The sequence below is a fragment of the Rhineura floridana genome, chromosome 4, assembly GCF_030035675.1.
Source record: "Rhineura floridana isolate rRhiFlo1 chromosome 4, rRhiFlo1.hap2, whole genome shotgun sequence".
In the NCBI taxonomy this organism is placed as follows: domain Eukaryota; kingdom Metazoa; phylum Chordata; class Lepidosauria; order Squamata; family Rhineuridae; genus Rhineura; species Rhineura floridana.
The window spans coordinates 50,310,217-50,333,693 of NC_084483.1; the positions used below are offsets into that span (position 1 = coordinate 50,310,217).

Below are 23,477 nucleotides of genomic sequence, written 5' to 3' on the forward strand. Positions count from 1 at the left end.
CGGGATCGTAGAAGGGGAGCAGAGGGACCCCCAGGGGCTCCTAGAGCTGCAGGGCCCTCAGGCCAGTGCCCAACCTGGCCGCCCTTTGGAACCGGCCCTGTTCGCCACAAATGTAGCAGAATGCATTAGGACTGTTTAAGCAGCCTCTTCGTGACGAACTCATATTCCTCTTCAAAAAAAAAGAAAAAAGTATCAATATGATATTATATGCAATGGATAAACTTGCAAAACAATGTTCAAGAGTAAAAAGACAGACCAAACCCTGCTGCACATGTCAGCAACTACAGGTTGTACAATCGTCATTTGAGGGGTATCCATTATCTCAAAAACTAGAGCCAATTCGGCAAAACTAATGTCATTTTTGGATTTAGCACCCCCAAAATACAATGGTTGCTTACCCTGAGTAAGTCAAAAGACATTGCCTGATACATATATGGTTTTCCTGTTTTTCTTCTTTCTCGCAGCAGTTTTAGGAGAATCAATATTTAAATAAAATTAAATAATTAATTTTCAGATGACTCAATAACACAGAACAAATTCTAGTATTAGAAGAATGCTAACTTATTGAAAGAAACATTCGCTTGTATATCAGGGAACAGAAAATGATACAAAATCATATTTTTGATTATTTTTGTTAAACAAATTCAGTTACAGGATGTGTGTTTTGAAAAATAACCTCATTTAAAAGGAAATGACATGTCTGTGTCTAGTAATTCCTTAAAATTGCATCAAGGTCATGCAAATGTGCCTTGGGTTTGCCAGATACTTACCTCATGTAGCATGCTGTGTTTCCCTCCTCTTCTTCTTTGTTGGCAAACTATAATTTGTTGTTATATATGAGCCAGACAGACTATGGTTGTGAAGCTATAGCTTGTTCAGTTCTTGTGTAACAATGAACAATGGTTTGAGACCAGTTGGATTGAGGGAAATTGCAGTGCAAAGAGAAGAGGAAGAAGCGTGTGAGGCTGAGGCTTGTCCACAGAGAACCCAACCATGGTTTGGTATGTATGTATTTATTTATTTATTATGGCGTCTGAATCAAGCCAGTGAGTTAAAGGCTGCTTTTTATGTAAAAGAGAACCATAGGGAAAGTTAGCTGCTTTCAAGGAAGTGATTTTGGTTAGTAACTTTTCAGAGGTACCGTAAGAGTCGAACAGAAATTTATCTCTTATCCCTAAGCTGCTATAATTCTATACTGCCCATGGGCTCCATGATAAGGGACTTGGTGCTCTCCTGCTATGTGGTAAAGCAACACCAAGACTGGAGGTGTGTCCTAGGAACACAAAGCTGTGATGTTGCTTCAGCAAGAAACAGAGACTGGGCTCTATATTGCAGAAGCAGCAGCTGCATCCTAATTGTTACCTCTGCCTGCACTGGAAGGTACTGCCTTAATAAAAGGGACCTTGCTCTTTCCAGTAGTCTCCTACTGAGACAGAGAGTCTGGTCTCACTAGGGCTTCTGCAAAGGAGTCCCCTTTGTCTGAGGATGGCAGTGCCACATCCTCAGGCTGGAGAGGTGCTGGCCCTGCAGACTCATCTGGTAGCAGCACTTCTGGTTCAGAGTCCTAAACTCTGTCACCTGAAGAAGAGGAGTCTGACTCCTGGCCCTTGACAGTTTTCAGGCTGTTCAGAAATTAAATGAGTTTCAGAATGGGAGACTAGATTTCAATCAAACGATTTAATGTATTCCCCCCTTTGGTTTTTTTAATAAGTGGTTTAAATCTTTTTTATTTAAAACAATCCACTTAGTTAGCTACAGCTAGTGCAAAATGCGGCGGCCAGACTGCTAACAAGAACTAAGCGGTCTGAGCATATAACACCTGTGCTAGCCCGTTTGCACTGGCTTCCAATATGCTTCCGGGCCAGATTCAAAGTGTTGGTACTTACCTATAAAGCCTTATACAGCGCGGGACCACGATATCTGTTGGAATGCCTCTCCCAATATGAACCGGCCCGTACACTACGGTCTACTACGAAGGCCCTCCTCCGGGTTCCAACTCATAGGGAAGCCCGGAGAGTGGTGACAAGATCTAGGGCCTTCTCAGTGGTGGCCCCCGAACTATGGAAAGGTCTTTCCGAGGAGGTGCGCCTGGCGCCGACACTATCATCTTTTCAGCGCCAGGTTAAAACCTTTCTCTTCTCTGAGGCATTTTAATTCCTGTTAATTCTAAATTATTATATTTTGATTTTAGACTGTACAGTTTTTTGTACAGTTTTGTATTGTGACATATTGTATTGTGTTATTTTTATTGTATTTTTAATGTTCACCGCCCAGAGAGCTGTTGCTAGTCGGGCGGTATATAAGCTTAATAAAATAAATAAATAAATAAAATAGTTGCATATGGGCTACCATCCAGCAGCTCTTGATGTATAGTAATACCTCAGTTCACGAAGTACATGTGTTCCTGGACATTACTTCTTTAAGAGAAACTTTGGTACCAGAGGTAGGAATAACGTGGAAAGAACAGGGATAGGTTCCTACACCACAAAAAAGAAGAGTAGTTCAACATATTTCAGCGTATTCAAAACGCATGTCTGAAATGAAACAACCAGGTCAGGTAAGCCTTGCCTACAGACCACTTGAAGGCTTCTTCCAAAATGCATCCAGGGATGCCGGCTTTGCCTTTTTTCTTCTATCATGTAGCAGCTTGCTATAGCAATCTAAAGCTTGGATCACAGTTCTCCTCTCCATACCCTTGAGCAGGCAGGCAAGAGGCAGCCACCCCCACCACCACCCTGTGCTTGGTCTCTCCCTCCTTCCCTCTCTCTTTCTCTCTACCATCCTCTCCAGCACTTGAGCAGATGAGAGAACTGCCTGTAGCAGCCACAATCCAGTAGACAAGGAGCCACATTCTGACTATGCCAGAGTGTGCACCCCCCGGCATCCAAAAAAGACTTTGTTAAAAGGAGCTTCTTTCCTGGAAGATCTGTTAGCTGAGGTATTACTCTACACGAGAGGGACATACTCAGCACATAGATGGGAAATACCTTTGGATGTGAAAATGTCTTTGCTACGAGAGACATTACTATCTGATACATAAAAAAATGAAAATCTATTTTGGGGAAAAATCAGGAATATATCTCACCAATATTTAAACAGCTCTACTTGTTCCCCTTTCCATATTCAAGGCCAATTCAAGTGCTGGCAATTGCTTTAAAGCCCGATACAACTTGGGGCCTGGTTACTCTTAAGGACTGACTTTTTCAGCGTGAATCTGACCATATAAAAAAACAGGGGTAGCCAACATGGTGTCTTCCAGATGCTGTTGGACTACAACACCCATCATCACTGACCGTTGGCCATGCTGGCTGCAGTTGATGGAAGCCGTAGTCCAAAACATCTGGACTTGGCTAGCCCTGCACTAAAGTCATTTTTGGAACAATCTCCTCCAGGCACCCCTTCCCGTACAAGGTGAGTCAGGTTGCAATGTGAAAAAAGGGCTTATAGGTGGTTGCACCATAGAATCATAAAGTTGGAAGAGGCCTATAAGACCATCGAGTCCAACCCCCTGCTCAATGCAGGAATCCAAATTAAAGCAGACCCAACAGGTGGCTATCCAGCTGCCTCTTGAATGCCTCCAAAGTTGGAGAGCCCACCACTTCCCTAGGTAATTGGTTCCACTGTCATACCACTTAACAGTTAGGAAGTTTTCCTGATGTTCAGTCAAAATCTGGCTTCCTGCAAACTTGAGTCCATTATTCCGTGTCCTGCACTCTGGGACAATCAAGAGGAGATCCTGGCCCTTCTCTGTGTGGCAACCTTCCAAGTACTTGAAAACTGCTATCTTATCTCCTCTTAGTCTTCTCTTCTCCAAGCTAAACATGCCCAGTTCTTGCAGTCTCTCTTCATAGGGCTTTGTTTCCAGTCCCCTGACCATTCCCGTTGCCCTCCTCAACCCATTCCAGTTTCTCTGCATTCTTATCAAAGTGCAGTGTCCAGAACTGGACACAGCAATCAAGATGAGGCCTAACCAATGCACAATAGAGGGAAACCAATACTTTATGTGATTTGGAAACTATACTTCCATTAAAACAGCCTAAAATACCATTTGCCTTTTTTGCAGCCACATCACACTGTTGGCTCACATTCAGCTTGTGATCAACAATAATCCCAAGATCCTTCTCGCATGTAGTATTGCTGAGCCAAGTATTTCCCATCTTATAACTGTGCATTTGGTTTCTTTTTCCTAGGGGTAGAACTTTGCACTTATCCCTGTTAAATTTCATTCTGTTGTTTTCAGCCCAATGCTCCAGCCTATTACGATCCCTTTTAATTTTGTTTCTGTCTTCCAAGGTATTAGCTATCCCTTTCAATTTTTTATCATCTGCAAATTTGATAAGCATTGCCTGCATATCCTCATCCAAGATTAATAACAATGTTGAAGAGCACTGGGCCCAAGACCGAGCCCTGCGGTATCCCGCTAGTTACCTTCCCGCAGTTTGAGAAGGAAACATTTATAAGCACTCTTTGAGTATGATTATGTAGCCAACTGTGGACCTGATAGTTGTTCCATCCAGCCCACATTTAGCTAGCTTGCTAATCAGAATAACATGGGGCACTTTGTCAAAAGCTTTGCTGAAGTCGAGATATATTATGTTCACAGCATTCCCACAGTCCACCAGGGAGGTTACCCAATCAAAAAATGAGATAAGATTAGTCTGGCCGGATTTGTTCTTGATAAATCCATGTTGGCTTCTTTTAATCATGCATTTTTTCAGGGTGCTTGCAGATTGACTGCTTTATAATCTGCTCCAGAATTTTGCCAGGGATTGATGTTAGGCTGACTGGTCTGTAGTTCCCCGTTTCCTCCTTTTTGCCTTTTTTGAAGATAGGGACAACATTAGCCCTCCTCTAGTCATCCGGCACTTCATCCATCCTTCAGCATTTTGCAAAGATAACAGACAGTGATTCCAGGAGTTCTTCAGCCAGTTCCTTCAATACTCTAGGATGCAGTTCGTCGGGCCCTGCAGATTTGAACTCGTTCAAAGTGATTAAGTATTCCTTGACCAAGTTGCAATCCTGCCCCTTCAACTTCACATTTGCCAGGAGGGTCATAGACCCTCTTTTGAGAGAAGGCTGAATTGAACACTTCTGCCTTTTCCTTGTCATCTGTTATCATTTTTCCATCCTCAGTGAGTAGCTGTATCACCATTTATGTCTTTTTGGTGCCAAGCAAAGTCCTCTTTATTTTTCTAAGCCTTTTTATTTTTGCCATTTTTATGTTACTTTTATCTGCTATTCTTTTGATTTTATTCTGATGGTATGCATTTTATCATTTTTTACTTGCAAGCTAACCTAGAAATGAAATATTAATATTAAAGGGTTGACCTATACTTTTTAAAAATCAATCACTCATGTGAGGTCTAAATCTGTTGAATGACTTTAAAAAATAATCATCCTACTTTCAGTTCAGTAGGCAAATACAGACTAAGGCTGCAATCCAATACACACTTACCTGAGAGTAATTCCCATTGAACCCAATGGAGCTTATGTTTGAGTAGACATCTACTGGACTGTAGCACTTACTCCCAGGAAAGTGTGCATTGGATTGCTGCCTTCTCCATCAAAAATAACTCACTAGTGAACCTTAATTCCACAATTTTTATTGCTGGCTTTAACCAGTTATAATGTATAAAACAGAGCTTAGCTTCAAGGTACTGTTAAATAACCTCAAGCCTGCCACATTGATTCTTCACAGCATTATTCAATATAATTTTCTCTGAGGTGATTTAAGAGTTAACTGAGGGCAGCTAAAAAAAAAAAGGCGGTTCACACATTATACAGCAGGAAAACTTGGATTTGCCGCAAAGCATACACTCATCCACAGCCAATTCCAGATCTCTGATCAGTGCTCCTGTATCAACTATAGTATACTAATATATGTACTAACAGTAAAATCATTCTCCAAGGGCCTATCCTTATGTAGCCAAAACACCTAAGCACAAGAAGGAAGTATCATGCTTGAGAGTTGCAGAAGTAAAAAAATTCTTTAAAGTGAAAAAACAAACAGGGCAAAAAAAAATCAACCCAGTGAAGATTGGGCATGCTCAGTTGCCACAGTATGCTAGGTGACTAGGAAGAAATACGCAAAACTGAGGGGGAATGGATATACATGGTTCTCGCCCTCCCCATTTTATCCTCACAGCAACCGTGTGAGATAGGGTAGACTGAGAGCCAGTGACTGTCCTAAGGTCACCCAGTGAGACTCATGGCTGTGTGCAGGTTTGAATCATGGTCTCCCACATTCCAGTCTGACACTCTAACAACTATGCCACACTGGCTGTCACTATCATGAACTATCATGAACTATCATGGAAGAATAAATGAATGATTGTTGCAACATCAAATAGATTTTTGTTCCAGGTCCCATTTGTTTGATCCAACAAAACATGATTTGTTGTACTGAAAATGTGCCATATGCCCAAATAGTCCATCTCCTTTCCTTCTCCCTTCACACATCCATAAAATTTCATGGTTTGTTAAACTTCAGTTTGTCACGATGTTCAATCCAGGAAACTAGTCTGAATGCTCCCTCCAAAACAGGATCGCAAACTGGGATCAAGCCATGAATTTCAACCTGGCTTTTTTGAAGCACTCAAACCAATCTTCTGGATCAGATGTTACAGCAACCTGTGGTTTAACAAACCAGGAAGGCTTGGATTAAGCCAGGCACATGAGGGAAGGTGGAAACGAAAGGAGGGAGAGCAAGTACCCTGGCACATGGTATATTCCCAATCCAATTGATGGTGGTGTGTTGAACAAGGAATGTGATGACTCAACTGGGCCAAGTGTGAAAAGGACCCAAGATGGAATAGTGCTACAGACACAAGGAAAGCGTGTAAGTTTGTTTTGGGGCCAGAAAAACTAGGGAATTAATGTAAATTCATCAAGTCCTCTGCTCCAAGCTCTACACAACCAGCATTCCCTTCCTGCAGAAGTGGATTAAGAAGATTTTCCTCAGGCCAGTTTGAATTTGTGACTTTTGGAAAGTCATGCTACGTAGCTTACATATGGTACATTTATAAGATATGTACATCCATGACGAAAGGAATTACCAAATTTATATAAATATTTCAAATTAAACCATTGCAATGCAAAATTGCTTACATGTTATTGTAGGAAGAAAGAGCATCAAGGAGGAGGGAGAATCGACTTTTAGAAAGCCTCTACATTTCATTAAATAGCCATGGTTAGCAAATAAAGTTAATTCTTACTTGATCTTACATCACCATCTTCAGCTGATATGTAATCATGCAGTAAGAACATTAAAAATGCCTGAAGAAAATTTGTGTTCTTTGCCATGTATACAGTATTTCCAGCACTTCAAACCCTAAAATGAAGTAGAAAAAGACAGTTATTTCAATACAATTGCATTAAAACATAGATGCAACATATCTAAACTATTATGGCTTTCTACACAGTCTAGTCTAACTAGTCCTACTGAGTGCATTTCATGACATTACTGATGCTGAGCAAGATAAGACTAAATGAATAGAACTAAAATGCTTTAATATTTCTAAGGGATCAACGTTATGTAAGAAACTAAAGCCTACATCAGGGATGGAGAACTTCTGGCCCACCAGATGTTATTGGGCTCCAGCTCTCATCAGCACCAGCCAGCATGGCTAATAGTCAAGGATGATGTGAGCCGCAATCCAACAACATCTGGAGGACCACAGGTTCCCCATCCATCATATTCATAGTTTCTATGCCACTGATGGTATAACCATCCAGACTTCACCACAATAAGAACAGGTTCAATCTACAACACTTCCAGGGTATTGTACTGATGCTCCCTACTGAGTCCTCAAGCCCTGGCAAAGTCCTCAGGAATACACAGCATCCAGAGACCACATGGTCCAGCTGCATAGAACAGTGGCCTAGCTGCTTGCAAGGACCTGTAAGCCTATGGTTCCTCTTTCTTCTGAAAATGTGTGCTTTAGAAACACAGCTCTAAGATCAATTCTTACTGAGCATTCTGTAAAGGCATCACTGTCCATACAGAGCCTGGTACATTAGTAGCATGCCAGTGCCCTGTTATGAAACTTCTCAAAGAGCTACATAAAATCTGAGAACCTTCTTCAAGAACCATGCCAGGTTTTAGTCTGGCATATACAAACATCCCCAGGAGTGCAGGTATATGGAAATGAATAATCATTTCCTTTGCAGCCAAGGAAGTACAATGAAAAGAATGCCACTGATTTGCCATTAGATATATACACCCATCCAGCTGAGCAACTGTGTTAGCTTACATTACCAGTCAGAATAAGGAGAATAAACTTTCTTAACAGTGACAAGCCCTTGGCTTCACAAACACCAGTACAGGTGCCAGAATTTTATTACAACAGTGAACAAAATAAAGTTTTATAGAGCATCAGGAAGAAAAATATAAGATGCAAATATACTTAATGGTTAAGGTCCTGCTCCAAGTGTCCTCTTTGCTATGCTTCTACAAAGGAGATGGCCTTTTCTGTGCTGGCACCCCAGGGAGGCTCACTGAACACCAACATTACAAGTTTTTTTTTTCACATGAGGACCTTCCTATTTGCCCAGGCATTTAAGATAGAAGACAATTTTGGCAACTGTGTTTTATTTTGTATTTAGCAGTTTGGGTGGTTTTTTTGTCTGGTCTTGGTGTATTTTGTTATGCTTATTTGTTAGTTTTAAATTGAATGTAGATGTTGTGTGCATGAATCTCACACTTTTGTACACTTCTGTGGAATCTCTTGATGAAGGACAGTTAAGAAATATTTTAAATAAAGTAAATAAAGAAATTGCACAATGCGCCAAATGGATTGTGTTCAGCGTGCATAATTGGGGCCAGTTGAGACATAAAAATCTCCACTTGAGAAACCTTGGTTTATTAAGCCAAGAATGAGCACCATCCTTGTGCGTTCACCCTTCCATTTATGTACCGGTTTTGGCCCACCTAGTATGAGTTATATAAAGTTTCCCATTACTGTACATCCAAACCAGGAAACTGTGACTTAATCTCAATGTGGTGCTGATTCCTCATCCTGGTTAGTAAGTCAAAATGTACAGAGCAATCCAATTCCCGCTTACAGTTAAGGGGGTATGTGGATTGAGTGGAGGTGTCCCTCTGCTTGGCTCTGCTGGCCAAGCTGACTTTCCACTGGCTGTTGATTGTGCAAGTGGATGGAAGACCGGCTGGTGGAGTCCAGCACAAAGCCTAAAATGGGGTGTTCCAAGGGAGGGATGGGGCTGAGCCAGCCTGGGATCGTCTGTATCCCAAAGAAGTCTCACAGCCATTGGCAGCTAGCATTGGGCCAGATCTCGACCCGATCGCTATGCCAGCCTGGAGCTGGAGCAGGGATCAGGCCCATCATCCTGCTCCCTGACACGGCACCCGTAGCACTGGGAAGTCTGCATTGTGCCCTTAACCACTGTTTTTAGGTTCAGATGTGAGTCATACAAAAGACAACAGAAGTGCTGAAGCCAGCGTGTGGGGAAAATGGGAGAAATGGTGGGAGGAGCATTAGAACATGATGTTCATTCTCGGCTTAATAATCATGGTTTAAAGTAACATGGCAGGAAAGCTCTGGTTTTAAGTGGACCAATGATACCGTCAGGATCCAGCCTGACCCAGATCATAGGGGGCCTGCAGAGAACACCACTCCATCCATAGACCAAGAGCAACCCACAGTAGTTCAAAGGCAGCATGAAAAGGCCCATCTCAGTGTTGCCTACTTCCCTCATCTCAACCCTTCTGACCCAATCCCACACCCTGCCTTGATCCCTGATTCTGCCCCATCGTTCTCTGGGCTTCAGGAGCAAAGGTGACAGTGGATCCAATGGGAAGCCCAGAGCTGCCAGAGGAGTATTCAGTTCTCTGCCACTCTTGCCAAGGTATTCTCAGGAGGAAGGGAAAAGAGCCACACTTCAAACAATGACCCAAGAGAGAACCAGGTAGAGGAGGATCTGTCTATATCAGTCTCTCAATCTCCTCTGGACCTTAGTTGGGTTAATAGCTCCCTTTTTAGCTCCTTAGTCTCAGAAATCTTCCTGGCTTAGCTTCTGCCACAGCTCTTGACTCCGTCTCTAGCTCTAGCCTCCACATCAGGTGCTGGTCATCAACAGATAGTGGGGAAGTGGGTTATAATATCTTCCTCCCTCCTTGCCATGTTCATCATCTAAATGCATTCCCTGCTCCTTGAGCTGCTATTACCACACTGGGGAGTAATACAGGCTTGTGAGAGGTACTAATATTATTTTTATCTAGTGGGAAAAATAGCACTTGGGGGAGGGCATTTAGAAAGGGAAAGCAGCACAGGAGAAAGGAGTAAATACTACCTTGCCCAGTGCCAGTGTTTCAATAAAAAACAATGCCACTATAGTTTAGACCACTCTTCCCCAACCACGATGTCCTCCAGGTGTTCTGGACTACAGCTACCATCATCCCTGACTGTTGGCCACACTGGCTAGGGCCGATGGGAGTTGTAGTCCAAAACATCTGGAGGGCATCAGTTTGTGGGAGACTGGTTTAGACCATCTAAGGCAGCCTTTCCCAACCAGTGTGCCTCCAGATGTTACTGGACTACAATTCCCATCTTTCCTGACCATTGGCAATGCTGGCTGAGGCTGATGGGAGTTGTGGTCCAACAACATCTGGAGGCACACTGGTTGGGAAAGGCTGATCTAAGGTTACAATCCTAAGCACAGTTAATTTGGTGAGCTCAAAAGGATTGTTCCAAGTAAACATGCAAGTGTGTAGAATGGGATCCACTAAGGGCTACAGCAGCACAACCCAGCAAAGCATGTGACAACTGCATCATAATATCATTACGCAGGTTTTGCAGACAGATAAGCCAGCACAAATGCATAGGAAAATTATCTCCAATAACTATATAGTAATATTAACTGGGGGGTGGGGAGAGGGAGGGCATTATTGAAGAAACCTTCTCTTTGCATTTGTTATTACAGGAGCATACTTTCCACTCCACTAGTAGTAATACTATCCTAGAGCAAATTAAAATCACAGTATGGAGGAATCAAAAACAGTAATTATTCATACATTTAACAACATTCCAAATGAAGGTGGATGACCTCTTAATGCAAGTAAAATTCTCCAGTTAAAATGAATTCCAAGACAAGACATCTCTGACATGAAAATCTAGCCCATTTAAAAGTAAAAGAATTCTAGATAAAGCATCTCTCAGCATATCTTGGGTTACCACAGAAGTTGTACATTGATCATTTGGAATGCGTACTTTTAATCCTAAATTATGGCGACTTATGGCGACCCTATGAATCAGTGACCTCCAAGAGCATCTGTCATGAATCACCCTGTTCACATCTTGTAAGTTCAGGTCTGTGTCTTCCTTTATAGAATCAATATATCTCTTGTTTGGCCTTCCTCTTTTTCTACTCCCTTCTGTTTTTCCCAGCATTATTATCTTTTCTAATGAATCATGTCTTCTCATGATGTGTCCAAAGTATGATAACCTCAGTTTCATCATTTTAGCTTCTAGTGACAGTTCTGATTTAATTTGTTCTAACACCCAATTATTTGTCTTTTTCGCAGTCCATGGTATGCGCAAAGCTCTCCTCCAACACCACATTTCAAATCAGTTAATCTTTCTCTTATCTGCTTTTTTCACTGTCCAACTTTCACATCCATACATAGAGATCGGGAATACCATGGCCTGAATGATCCTGACTTTAGTGTTCAGTGATACATCTTTGCATTTGAGGACCTTTTCTAGTTCTCTCACAGCTGCCCTCCCCAGTCCTAGCCTTCTTCTGATTTCTTGACTATTGTCTCCATCTTGGTTAATGACTGTGCCAAGGTATTGATAATCCTTGACAAGTTCAATGTTCTCATTGTCAACTTTAAAGTTACATAAATCTTCTCTTGTCATTACTTTAGTCTCTTTGATGTTCAGTTGTAGTCCTGCTTTTGTGCTTTCCTCTTTAACTTTCATCAGCATTCGTTTCAAATCATTACGGGTTTCTGCTAGTAGTATGGTATCATCTGCATATCTTAAATTATTGATATTTCTCCCTCCAATTTTCACACCTCCCTCATCTTGGCCCAATCCTGCTTTCCGTATGATACGTTCTGCGTATAGATTAAATAAATAGGGTGATAAAATACACCCGTCTCACACCCTTTCAGATGGGGAACCAATCGGTTTCTCCATATTCTGTCCTTACAGTAGCCTCTTGTCCACAGTATAGGTTGCGCATCAGGACAATCAGATGCTGTGGCACCCCATTTCTTTTAAAGCATTCCATAGTTTTTCATGATCTACACAGTCAAAGGCTTTGCTATAATCTATAAAGCACAGGGTGATTTTCTTCTGAAATTCCTTGCTCCATTCCATTATCCAACGTATGTTTGCGATATGATCTCTGGTGCCTCTTCCCTTTCTAAATCCAGCTTGGACACCTGGCATTTCTCGCTCCATATATTGTAACAGCCTTATTTATTCTCTAAGTGTGCTTAGGAATGCAACCATAAATCTTCCTTACACCACCTCGCCGCGGCTGAAAGTCCTCCCGCGCCTCGCCGCCGCCAGAAGTCCTCACGTGTCTCGTCGCAGCCGCAAGGCCGGCCCATCGAAGGCCTCGCCGTGGCCAGAAGGCCTCCCGTGCCTCGCCACGGCCAGAAGGCCCCCCGCGTCCCGCCGCCGCCGCTGCCCCTGCAAGGTCGGCGCACCAAAGGCCCTGCCGCGGCCGGAAGGCCTCCCGTGCCTCGCCCGCGCCGGGAGGCTCCCCGCGCCACGCAGCAGCCGCCGCCACAAAGCCTCAGCCGCCAAAATTCAAAGGAGGGTGGGAGGCTGGTGGAGTGGCCTTAAATGGCCTTTAGCCGCCCCGCCTCCTTCCTGTGTGTCACGATGGCGCGCCGCGTGCACACACGCCCACCCAATGGCGTCCTGGGCTTTGGCTGTGGCCGCAAACACGCACCTTTGCCCGGAAGTACCGGGCGCGGAACGGGATTCTCGCTCCATATATGGTAACAGCCTTTGTTGTAGAATCTTGAGCATTACTTTACTTGCATGGGATATTAAGGCAATAGTTCGATAATTACTGCATTCCCTGGGATCCCCTTTCTTTGGAATTGGGATGTATATGGAATGCTTCCAGTGTGTGGGCCATTGTTTAGTTTTCCATATTTCTTGACAGATTTTTGTCAAAATTTGGACAGATTCAGTCTCAGTAGCTTGTAGCAACTCTATTGGTATGCCACCTATTCCTGGTGATTTGTTTCTTCCAAGTATTTTAAGAGCAGCTTTTACCTCGCATTCTACGATTTCTGATTCTTCATCATACGGTTCCTCTGTAGATGAATCTGTCGTCTTGGAATCTCTTTGATAGAGTTCTTCAGTGTATTCCTTCCATCTTCCTTTTATTTCATCTTGGTCAGTCAGTGTGTTCCGCTGTTGATTATTCAACATCCCTACTCTTGGTTTACATTTCCCTTTCATTTCTCTAATCTTTTGGAACAGGGCTCTTGTTCTACCCTTTTTGTTGTCCTCTTCTATTTCTATACAGTAACTATTGTAATAGTTCTCTTTGTCCCTATGTACTAGTTGCTGTATTGTTGCATTTAGGGTTCTGACTGTGTTTCTATCTCCTTTTGCTTTTGCTTTCCTTCTCTCTTTAACCATTTTAAGAGTTTCTTCAGTCATCCATTGAGGTCTTTCTCTCTTTTTAACTAAACGTATTGTCTTTTTGCATTCTTTCCTGATAACGTCTCTGACTTCATTCCATAGTTCTTCTGGTTCTCTGTCAACTATGTTTAAAGCCTCAAACCTGTTCCTTATTTGATCTTTATATGCTTCTGGAATGTTATTTAAATTGTATTTTGGCATTATGATTGCTTTGTTGGTCTTCTTTAGCTTTACTCTGATTTTCAATACGACCAGTTCATGATCTGTACCGCAGTCCGCTCCTGGTCTTGTTTTCGCAGAAAGTATGGAACTTCTCCATCTTCTGCTATCAATTATATAATCAATTTGATTCCTATATTGACCATTTGCTGATGTCCATGTGTACAGCCGTCATTTTGGTTGCTCAAAAAATGTGTTTGCAAGAAACAAATTATTGGCTTCACAGAATTCAAAAAGTCTTTCTCCTGCTTCATTTCAATCTCTCAAGCCCCATTTCCCCACAATTTCTAGTTCTTCTCTGTTCCCTACTTTTGCATTATCACCCCATCTTGTTTTGGTGTGTGATCAATTTCTTCCTGTACTTCTGCATAAAATCTCTCCAATTCCTCTTCTTCTGCATTTGCCGTCGGAGCATAGACTTGGATGATGGTTATGTAGATAGGTTTCCCATTTAATCTCATTGATATCACTCGCTCAGACCTTGAGTTGTAGCTCCTAATTGCCCTTGCTACATCACTTCTCATTATTAAAGCAACCCAATTTATTCTTAATTTCTCATTTCCTGCATAAAATATTTTGTAGTTGCCTGATTGAAAATGTCCCATTCCCATCCATTTTAGTTCGCTCACACCAAGTATTGTAATGTTGATGCGTTCCATTTCTTGCTTGACAATTTCTAACTTTCCCTGGTTCATGCTTCTCATATTCCACGTTCCTATTGTGGGTGTTGTACAACTCTGGACTCTCCTTTCGCATCTGTGCACATCAGCCTCTGGGCTTCCTTTCGGCTTTGACCCAGCTGTGTCATTAGTCACAGCGCTACTCGTACTTGTCCTTTGTTCTTCCCCAGTAGCTCGGTGAGTGCCTTCTGACCTAGGGGTCACATCTTCCAGCACTATCTCATGTTGCATTTTGGATGTTGCATTTTGTGTAAGAACTTTCAAATCTAGCGCTGGTTACAAAGGGCGGAGCTTTGGCTCATTGGGTTAGATACGAAAGTCTCTCTCTCAGCCTTAGTCTTGCAGCAACTCTCCAGGAAAGGTATATGCAACTTCTGGGCCTTTTCTTTCCTTTTTCTTTCTGTGTGGGTGAGCTTAATGTGAAAGTGTTCATAGGGTTAGTCTCTTTGCTTTAGTCTATCCAGTATTGCTGAATGAATGAATAATAGCTAGAAAGCTGGTAATTGTTAACTGTAATTGTAAACTGCAATATTTTTCCTTGTTTCTTATCTTAATAAAACCACTCTTTATTTTACTTTCTGTGTATGTGTCATTGGGTTAAGGGTAAATTTGTACATGCTCTGGGGGTGACGTGCGGGTAACTCCAGCCAAAGATCCTGGTGCACTCTCGATAGGGGAACTTGGATTTCTAATGAGCTAGGCTCATGAGGAAGTTCAAGGTCCATTCCCCTCCACAAGTCTGAATTCACCTTGTATTTATGAGCTCTCTCTGCTCATATGTTTTTGGAAGTTTTTTTTCCTAAGAGTCCTAGCTGCAATGCTGGCATATGCACTCATGGTGCTACATACATCCACATTATCATACTGTTCTCTGGGAATCATGGTAAGGAGTACCTGGAAATTCAACTCCCATTCCCAACAAACACACCTAAGTACAAGACAGGGGTTTAGATTTGGGTAGAAAGGGACAACAAGCAGAGCAAGAAGCAATCAAGAGAATTCACTGACCCAAATAAAGAAGATACTCACCAAACTAAAGGCTGCTTTGTCAGATCATGGAATTCATAGCAATCAACAAGAAGGTCATTTAATATAAGGCCTTAATAGTAAAGAATTTCTAGCTATCTTTGGGCACTTGGCCTATTGAACACTTAACTATGCATGCACAGAATCTCATTTAACATTCTAAGGTGGATAAAACTTTTGGAGAAATGAAAGTCAATACACCTGAGAATTACAAGCTAAACAAACTCATCGACTGGACCAGGTAATTACAAATTTCACCAACATCACTACACTAAATTGTCATGACTGAAGCATTAATTTTAATGAGAAAACTTTCTCCAAGAATAATAGGACAAAGGTCATCCAACTACTCTCCTCCAAAATCCTGGTGCACATCTTAAGTATTAACAGAGGAGAACTATTTGCAACTTGCAGGAATATCTAGGGTAATTCTGACCAACATCATAGCACATAAACACCCCTGAAACAAAAAAAAATACAGAAAGCTCTCCCCAATTATAAATAGTGGAAATCAAAATTGCCCACATCCTTGATATATGTAGCAAACCAGTCTCTTCTACATTTTATCTAATTCACTCCTTTCAGTTTGAGAAGTTTATATCCAACTGTTTCACAAGTGCTTTAAAAAGTACTGTACTTCAGTTCCTTAGTGTCCTTTTGCTAACTGATCTTCCCAAGTTTAAAGCCAAAGTAGTATGATTTCAACTTTTTTCCAGTGTTCCAAAAATATATTAAAGGTCATTTAGATTAGCCTGTATCCCAAGAGTAAGTTAACACTTTTCTCATGTTGCATTGTGACATGAACATCTTTCACAGTCAGGCCATTACATTTGGCTTAAACATGGACATTTATTAAAATATGACTGCAATAGTAAATGAAAGGAAACACCAGATCTCGAATGACCGTATGTTAGTTGCAGTTCATTCACCTCAATTGTAAAACATAAACCCATGCATATTTACAGCATAAGGAATGTGCATGCACACACGCGCACACATACACACACAATTACACAGGACACTGTCTAATTGTGGCATCCAGCCCATGAGGATACATCTATTTATGGTAACACAGAAACAAACAAAAATCAAAATATCAATGAGTTTACAAATACTGGAACATCAGAACTCATACCAGTGCCCTTCAGTTAGTAACATACTCATAGAGTTATTTCAGATCTGATGCAGGAACTCACATGAATTGTAATTTTGGATATATCACTATCCATACATAGCTCCATTCCATTGCATAGGAAAAAAAGTGTGGATGGGCTGGAAGTGATGTTTTAAACTGAAAGCTACAGAAAACTACTGTTCACAGCATGTTATCAAGGGTGGAACCAAGTAATTAAAAAAAACTGGGAGAGACGAGTTTATTTTTCAGCAGAGGCCACTGAACCCACAGACTCCTTGTCTACAACAGAGGAAGTTCTTGTTGCGTGCCAGTTTTTGAAGCAACACAGAAGGTCTGCATTGCTAAATGTAGCTTGTTCTGGCAAGTGATGCCGCCTGTTGAATTTGACCCACTTTAAGATTACACTGTGCAAGGAAATAAGTAATTAGGCATTAAGGGGGCGGGGAAATCTTATCCACAACATAGACCCCTGACTTGATACATATGATTTACTGAAAAACCATGTATGCTTTAGGATGAATGAATGATGTAACATGCCAGGATTGCAAGTTCATGTTGGCTGTTAGTCAACAGCTCCCTGGAAACCATGATTTCATACAGCCTATGAAAAAAGAACATGGTTTCTCTTTTTCTTTATCAGCGACATGAGATTCCACAGGACTTTCCTTTCATAAATTAATCTAATAAAAATAAAACAAGCTAATCAATAGGGAAAAAAATTGGGCACTGATCCGACAGAGCTGATGATACACTGGGTACACACTGCACACATTGTCTTAAGGAAGAGGCAAGCTTTAAAATAACTGCCTTTGAAATACACGTTAAAATTTTAACTCAACTAATTTTGTTTTGAGGAGGAAGGGCCACAGGTCAATGGCAGAGTACATGCTTTTAGCTAGATTATAGATAGTATCACTAGGGAAGACCTGAAGGATTAACCTTAGGGAGTTGCTGCTCACTGGAGCAGACCATACTAGGCTAGATGGACCAATAGTCTCACTCAATATAACATAGCTGCATGTAGTATTGTGCTTCTGTACTCCAGAGACAGCAAAGTTTTATTGCCTAAATAAGGAGAACATGCTTTAGTATCCAGCAATTCAGGGGATGGTTTTGAAAGAGTAGCTGTTTGAACGTTCATACCCAGCCTGCTCCAGTTCATAGTTTCTGCCATTTTGAACATAACTATTTTTTCTTTTTAGTAAACTCCCCCTTATTCATACCTTTGTTGAGCTCATAATAAACCACATCTTAATTTTTATTTATTTATTATTTATTAAACTTCCATCCCGCCTCCCTCCCAGAAGGAGCCCAGGGCATTCCTTAATTTTACTATGGTTTTCCTTACTGAAGTATATTAGTGACACTAAATAGGAGATTAGTAGGGCTTATAATTAAATAACTGAATGCATCATTGGTTTAAGTCTTACCTGCCTCTCTAGGCTACATTTCCACACGCGTTCTCACCCTTTGGAGTCTTCCCACCAATACGGCCACAGGGATTGGCTACAAATGAAGAGAACTGAAGAAGGGAAGGAGGTAGGACCTTGAGTGCAAGATACAATGAGACAGCAGAGTTGAATGCACCATGGACCAGAAAGAGGGAGAAACAGGACTAAGGGAGAAAAAAGGAGAAAGCAAGCTAGGAGAGGAATCTGGGGCTAGAACTCACCTGCGCACTTTTAAGGCCACATTTCCATATACATTCCTGCCATCTGATAAATTTTTGGCTAGTATAACATAATGCTTAATATGTGTTGGGATGGGGGGAGGACTTAAAGACAGAATTGTAAAGTATCACCAACTGCTTTTGTTATTTAAAACACATCCAGAGTGTAGTGTTTGCCATGAAATATGAAGAGTACAACGATCCAAGACTAAGGGCCAAAGCAAAACCAGACATTACCTCAGTGAATGCATAACTCCCAAACCCATGTTTGCTGAGATAAAGGGAATGCACACTTACAAACGACAATTAGCAGGTGGAAGGGAGTAATCAATGCCCATTCATTCTCTCGAGGTCATTCTTCTCCAGTCGCACTTTGAGGTTTCGAATCTAGGGGAGGGGAGATTCAAAAACTTTGGGTGGAGTGTATTGGCCGCTAGACAGAAGCAATGGATAAGAGAAGGGTTAAGCATCTCTTCCCACTTAACAATTCTCCCTGGCAGTGACCCTCAGCTAGGGATGAGGGAGAAATTTGATCAGTTTGCATTTAAAGCTGAATTTATGAAATATGCACCTTCTGAAACAATCAAATCAACACACAGCCATCCTTTGAAATTCGCATTTCTTTGAATTTTGGAATGAAGTTTTCTAGACAAGCAGTGTGTACAAAAATGCATAGATTATGGGAAAGGGCACATAAAGATGAGTATCTTAGTAAAAATAACATACAAAAAAGCATTATACTTGAGAAATTGCTTGCAAAAATGTGTACTTTAATCAAAACTGCATGCAACATGTTTATTTGGAGAAATTTGCATTAAAATGCTAAAGAATTTTCATGAGGATTTTTTTTTAAATTGCAAATTGCTGCAGAAGTGTGCAGAATCAAATTTAAAATTGGAAAAAATGAGAAATGGAGAAAACCGAAATGGGCAGATCCTTCCATCCCTACCCTCAGCCCCACGTTATGAAGCTCCCTGTCTCCCTCATACTATCTTCTAGACTGACACAGTTGGTTTACTCTCTAAAAAGGGCAGTAACTACTTTCAGCCACACTAACAGAGGCTTTTGGGGATATAGTAGACTTATGACAGGCTTTTAGCTATGTATGTTGCAGCAACAACAACAATGAACCATGTGGCTTCTTAAAAGCTGACACATTTATTGTGACATAAAGCTGACATGGGTTGGAGCACACTTTGTCACTTGTGTGATTTATGACTATTTATGCCTACTCCACACTGTGGCTGGAGGGGAGGGTCAAGGGTTAGCACAGGTGCCTTTGGGGGTTAATAGGCTAATTGGTCTGTTTTGGCTTAACATGTTAAAGGTCACTGGTCAAGGAAGTGCGGGGGAAAGGTTAAAAGGGAAAGGGCAGCTAGGTGACATCTTTAGGCACCTTTGGGGGTGACTGGCGGTCCGGGGGCCTGCAGCTCAGGGCTATATGGCCCGGGGGCAGAACACGTGCCTCATCCGCTCGGAGTTTCAGGGCTCCGGGGGGCAGTGATGCGGGTTGGACCCCCTACACATCTTCAGGGTGGGGCCTGAGCTGGGGCCTGGCACAGGGCAGCCCCAGGCTCAGGCAGGGTTTGGTTGCCCTATAGCTGCAAGCAGGCTTCTCCTGGATCAGCAGAATTCTCCCGCACTTGATTTTTCCCTCTGCAGGTTCATTTATTATAATTGACTCTGTTTAATAAAGTGGCCCATGATTTAACCCAATGAATGGTGTCTGTGTTTATTTCGGCAGTAGGCTGCAATGTGTTCTTCAACTGTGATAATGCCTCTTGCTTTCCTCGAAGGAGGGTGGAAAGGCATGTTTGTAGAACTCTCAGACTTTTGCATGGCTGGTATGTAACCTGTTGCACAAAGGTAAGAGTCACATCCATTGCTCTGCTCGCTTTTGCATTTGGCCCTGCCCCCCACTATGTGACCCCCCAGAAGATTCCCCACCCCTGATTTATACTCTTAACATGATGTAAGTAAACATTCCAATCTGCTAAAATGAGTAAAAGCTGGCACGTAGATCCTGGCATTATGGATCACAATAGCCATCAGGCATTTGGCAATAATGGGGGAGGCTTTGCATGCTAGCTCTGCCCCCAGTATCCCCATCTCCACTGGTCGCAACCGCAGACATTTGCACACTGAGCAGAAAGGTCTGAAGGAAGAATCTTCTTGCATTTGGCTGAACACACTTATGCATTCCGATGCAGGGTTTACTGCGTTAATTTTACTGGTCATAAGGCTAGTGCTTCTGTCCCAATTTCTAATGCTCCTTTTACACTACAGTACCTGTTGTGTTATGGAAATGTGGCTTTTTTAATCAATATATTACACTAAATTTCATTCACACCAGTGGGCTTGGTGTGATACAACAAACATCTTATAAACATAAGAGCCTGCTGGATCAGGCCAGTGGCCCATCTAGTCCAGCATCCTGTTCACACAGTGGCCAACCAGATGCTTGTAGGAAGCACACAAGTAGGACCTGAGAACAAGAGCACTCTCCCCTCCTGCAGTCTCCAGCAAATGGAGAAACATCACTGGATGTGTTGCCACTCCTCCATCCTTTCTGCGCATGTGCACTTCTGCTCCCCCATGATTCACCACAGTTTATGCAAAATACCAACCAAAATTTTGCCACATGAGTAGTGAGCCATGAAAACCACAGGAAATGTACAACACAAAACTCCTGTGACATTCCTGGTTTCCAGGGTTGCAAACAGATTTCTTCTGGAAACAATAAACGGGATGAGCACTAAGCCTGCACTAGACTTCCAGAAGTGGATTTTATGACATGTGATAAAATGCCAAAATTAACAGCTTTGGAAAAGTCAGGAACACAGAACAAGTGCCATCTGAATGCAGCCTTAGAATCCTCCACAGGACTGGGAACTCTGCACAACTGCAGCTCCTGATCACACAGAGAATTCTGAATGCATTCAGCCAAACGTGCAAAGATTCCCCCTTCCAGCTTTCCTGCTCAAGATGTGAAAATCTGGGTGAAACCAGCAACTGGGGTCAGGGTAGTGTGCATGGCCCTGCTCTTCTCTCCTTGAGTTCTGAGAATACATGGAGTGGAACATTTGAACAGGCTACTTTCCAAGATGCTAAGAAGGCATAATTAAGTGTAATATCCAGGTCGAGCAATGTGGAAGAAAGGAAGATGGCAAATACTTCCTGGGAAGGAGCTCCTAATATAAGGAATAGTAAGTGTGTCTGAGTATTTGAAGACTGGAAGACTCAACAATGAGCAAAGTTAATAAATTACAGGGAATAAAAATATTTGGAAACAGAACAAACATTTGAGTTCTCCAGAGGGGAAGAGCAGCAGCTTTGAGGTTGCCATCAACAGTTAGCACTTCAACAGCAGACTGTGGAGACACAGAGGTCACCACCTTCCCCACTATGGTGAGATGCATTGTATTTCTATTTAAACCATACTAACTACTTCTAAATTTGGAAATATACCTATGTTTGTTGTTATTATGTGCCTTCAAGTTGATTTCAACTTATGACAACCATATGAATCAGCAACCTCCAATAGCATCTGTTATAAACCACCCTGTTCAGATCTTGTAAGTTCAGGTCTCTGGCTTCCATTATGGAATCAATCCATCTCTTGTTTGGCCTTCCTCTTTTTCTACTCCTTTCTGTTTTTCCCAGCATTATTGTCTTTTCTAGTGAATCATGTCTTCTCATTATGTGTCCAAAGCATATGTAAAATTTATGGAAATGTGTCTTGTTTTGTCTGTGTTTGGGAGTGTATGTGTGATGCACTTCCTCTTCTTTGGCTATATGTAAGTGGCCTCCCCAGTTGCAAAGTTGCTAGTCTAACACAAAATACAATCATACTCAGATGGGCTGAATAGGCTGCCACTGTATGCAAAGAATCTACTCAGGCAAGACTGAGCAAATTTCTGTCCATCTACAGAGATGTAATGATTTTTCATGAAAATCTGTAAACTTTTTGAAGTATAAGAATGATAGTTTTATGAATATAAACACATAATGTTTTAGAAACCAGAGAAGAATGATCTTCATGCCAGAAATCTGACATTTCAAAAGGTGGCAAATGCATTTTTATACGTATTTTGAAGGTCATTTAAATTCAGCAAAAGCTTTAGTTTAGAAATGCTAAGAACAATGCGGACAGAAAAAATAGGTGGAGATCCTTATTAAAACTACAATAGTCATACATTGTGTATATGTATTTTTACAGAGTAAATTATATTAGAATCAATATGGCCAACTTGTACTAATTTATGTATAAGAACAAAAAATCCTGCAACATTCCAAATGCTTTGAACTTTCCTACAGTGCTTATTCTGGAATTACAATCTCTCCATTAACTATTTTGAGCAGATTGCTATTTGTTACACATTAACCAACTGAGAGAGGAAAAATGGAGATTAACCCTAATCAGTTATAATTTATACTCCCAGAAAAGGTTGTGGTGAAAACATTCTAGATTCTGTGCACACCCTCACCCTCTCTTTTCTGGTTTTCCCTAACCATAGTTTGCTGCAACATATGAATTGGGTAAAATTATGCTTAATGCTGATCAAGATTTGAAATGGTCTGGCAAACTATGGTTTGGTGTAATCTTGGCAGGCACTAATCACAGTTTGTTTGGTGCACAAAAAGAGGAGGTTGGAAGAGGGAGCCTGGGAAGCCACAGTACATTACCAATCCTCTAAACCAAGGTTTGAATGACTGCTAATGTTACATCTGAATTGAGCCTAAAGTGAATGTTCACATAGTTTCATATCCTAGTTTACAGTCTCAGATGAAACCACTGTTTCTAAGTTTGGAAGTACTGTAGTAAGAAACTTTGGTTTAACAAAATACATTGCAGCATGGGAGAGAAGGAGGGAAGGAAGATGGCTTATTAGATCAAGATTTTTATATCTGAAATGGACCTATATACAGTATCAGCCAAGGCAGCAAAGGTGGGATGATACTGCATACCTAGCCTCTCAAACCCTTATGCTGGCATATCTCTGAATGAACTGGGATGAAAGACTTCACCCAGCATAGCCCTGGCTGAGCGCAAACTTATCTGGAGATCTGCCTATTCCAAACTAGAGTTGCCAGGTTGCTGGCCTGAGACTGAT

General features: G+C 41.7%; 1 protein-coding gene across 1 annotated transcript in view; it reads right to left on the reverse strand.

The window, feature by feature from the left end:
- Window positions 1-23,477, reverse strand: part of COL21A1 (collagen type XXI alpha 1 chain) — a 178,127-nt gene that overhangs the window by 140,404 nt on the left and 14,246 nt on the right. The window contains exon 2 of the mRNA XM_061622997.1: window positions 7,215-7,330. Coding sequence (XP_061478981.1) covers window positions 7,215-7,302 — 88 coding nt within the window. The 5' untranslated portion in view covers window positions 7,303-7,330. The remainder of the gene's footprint in view (window positions 1-7,214; window positions 7,331-23,477) is intronic.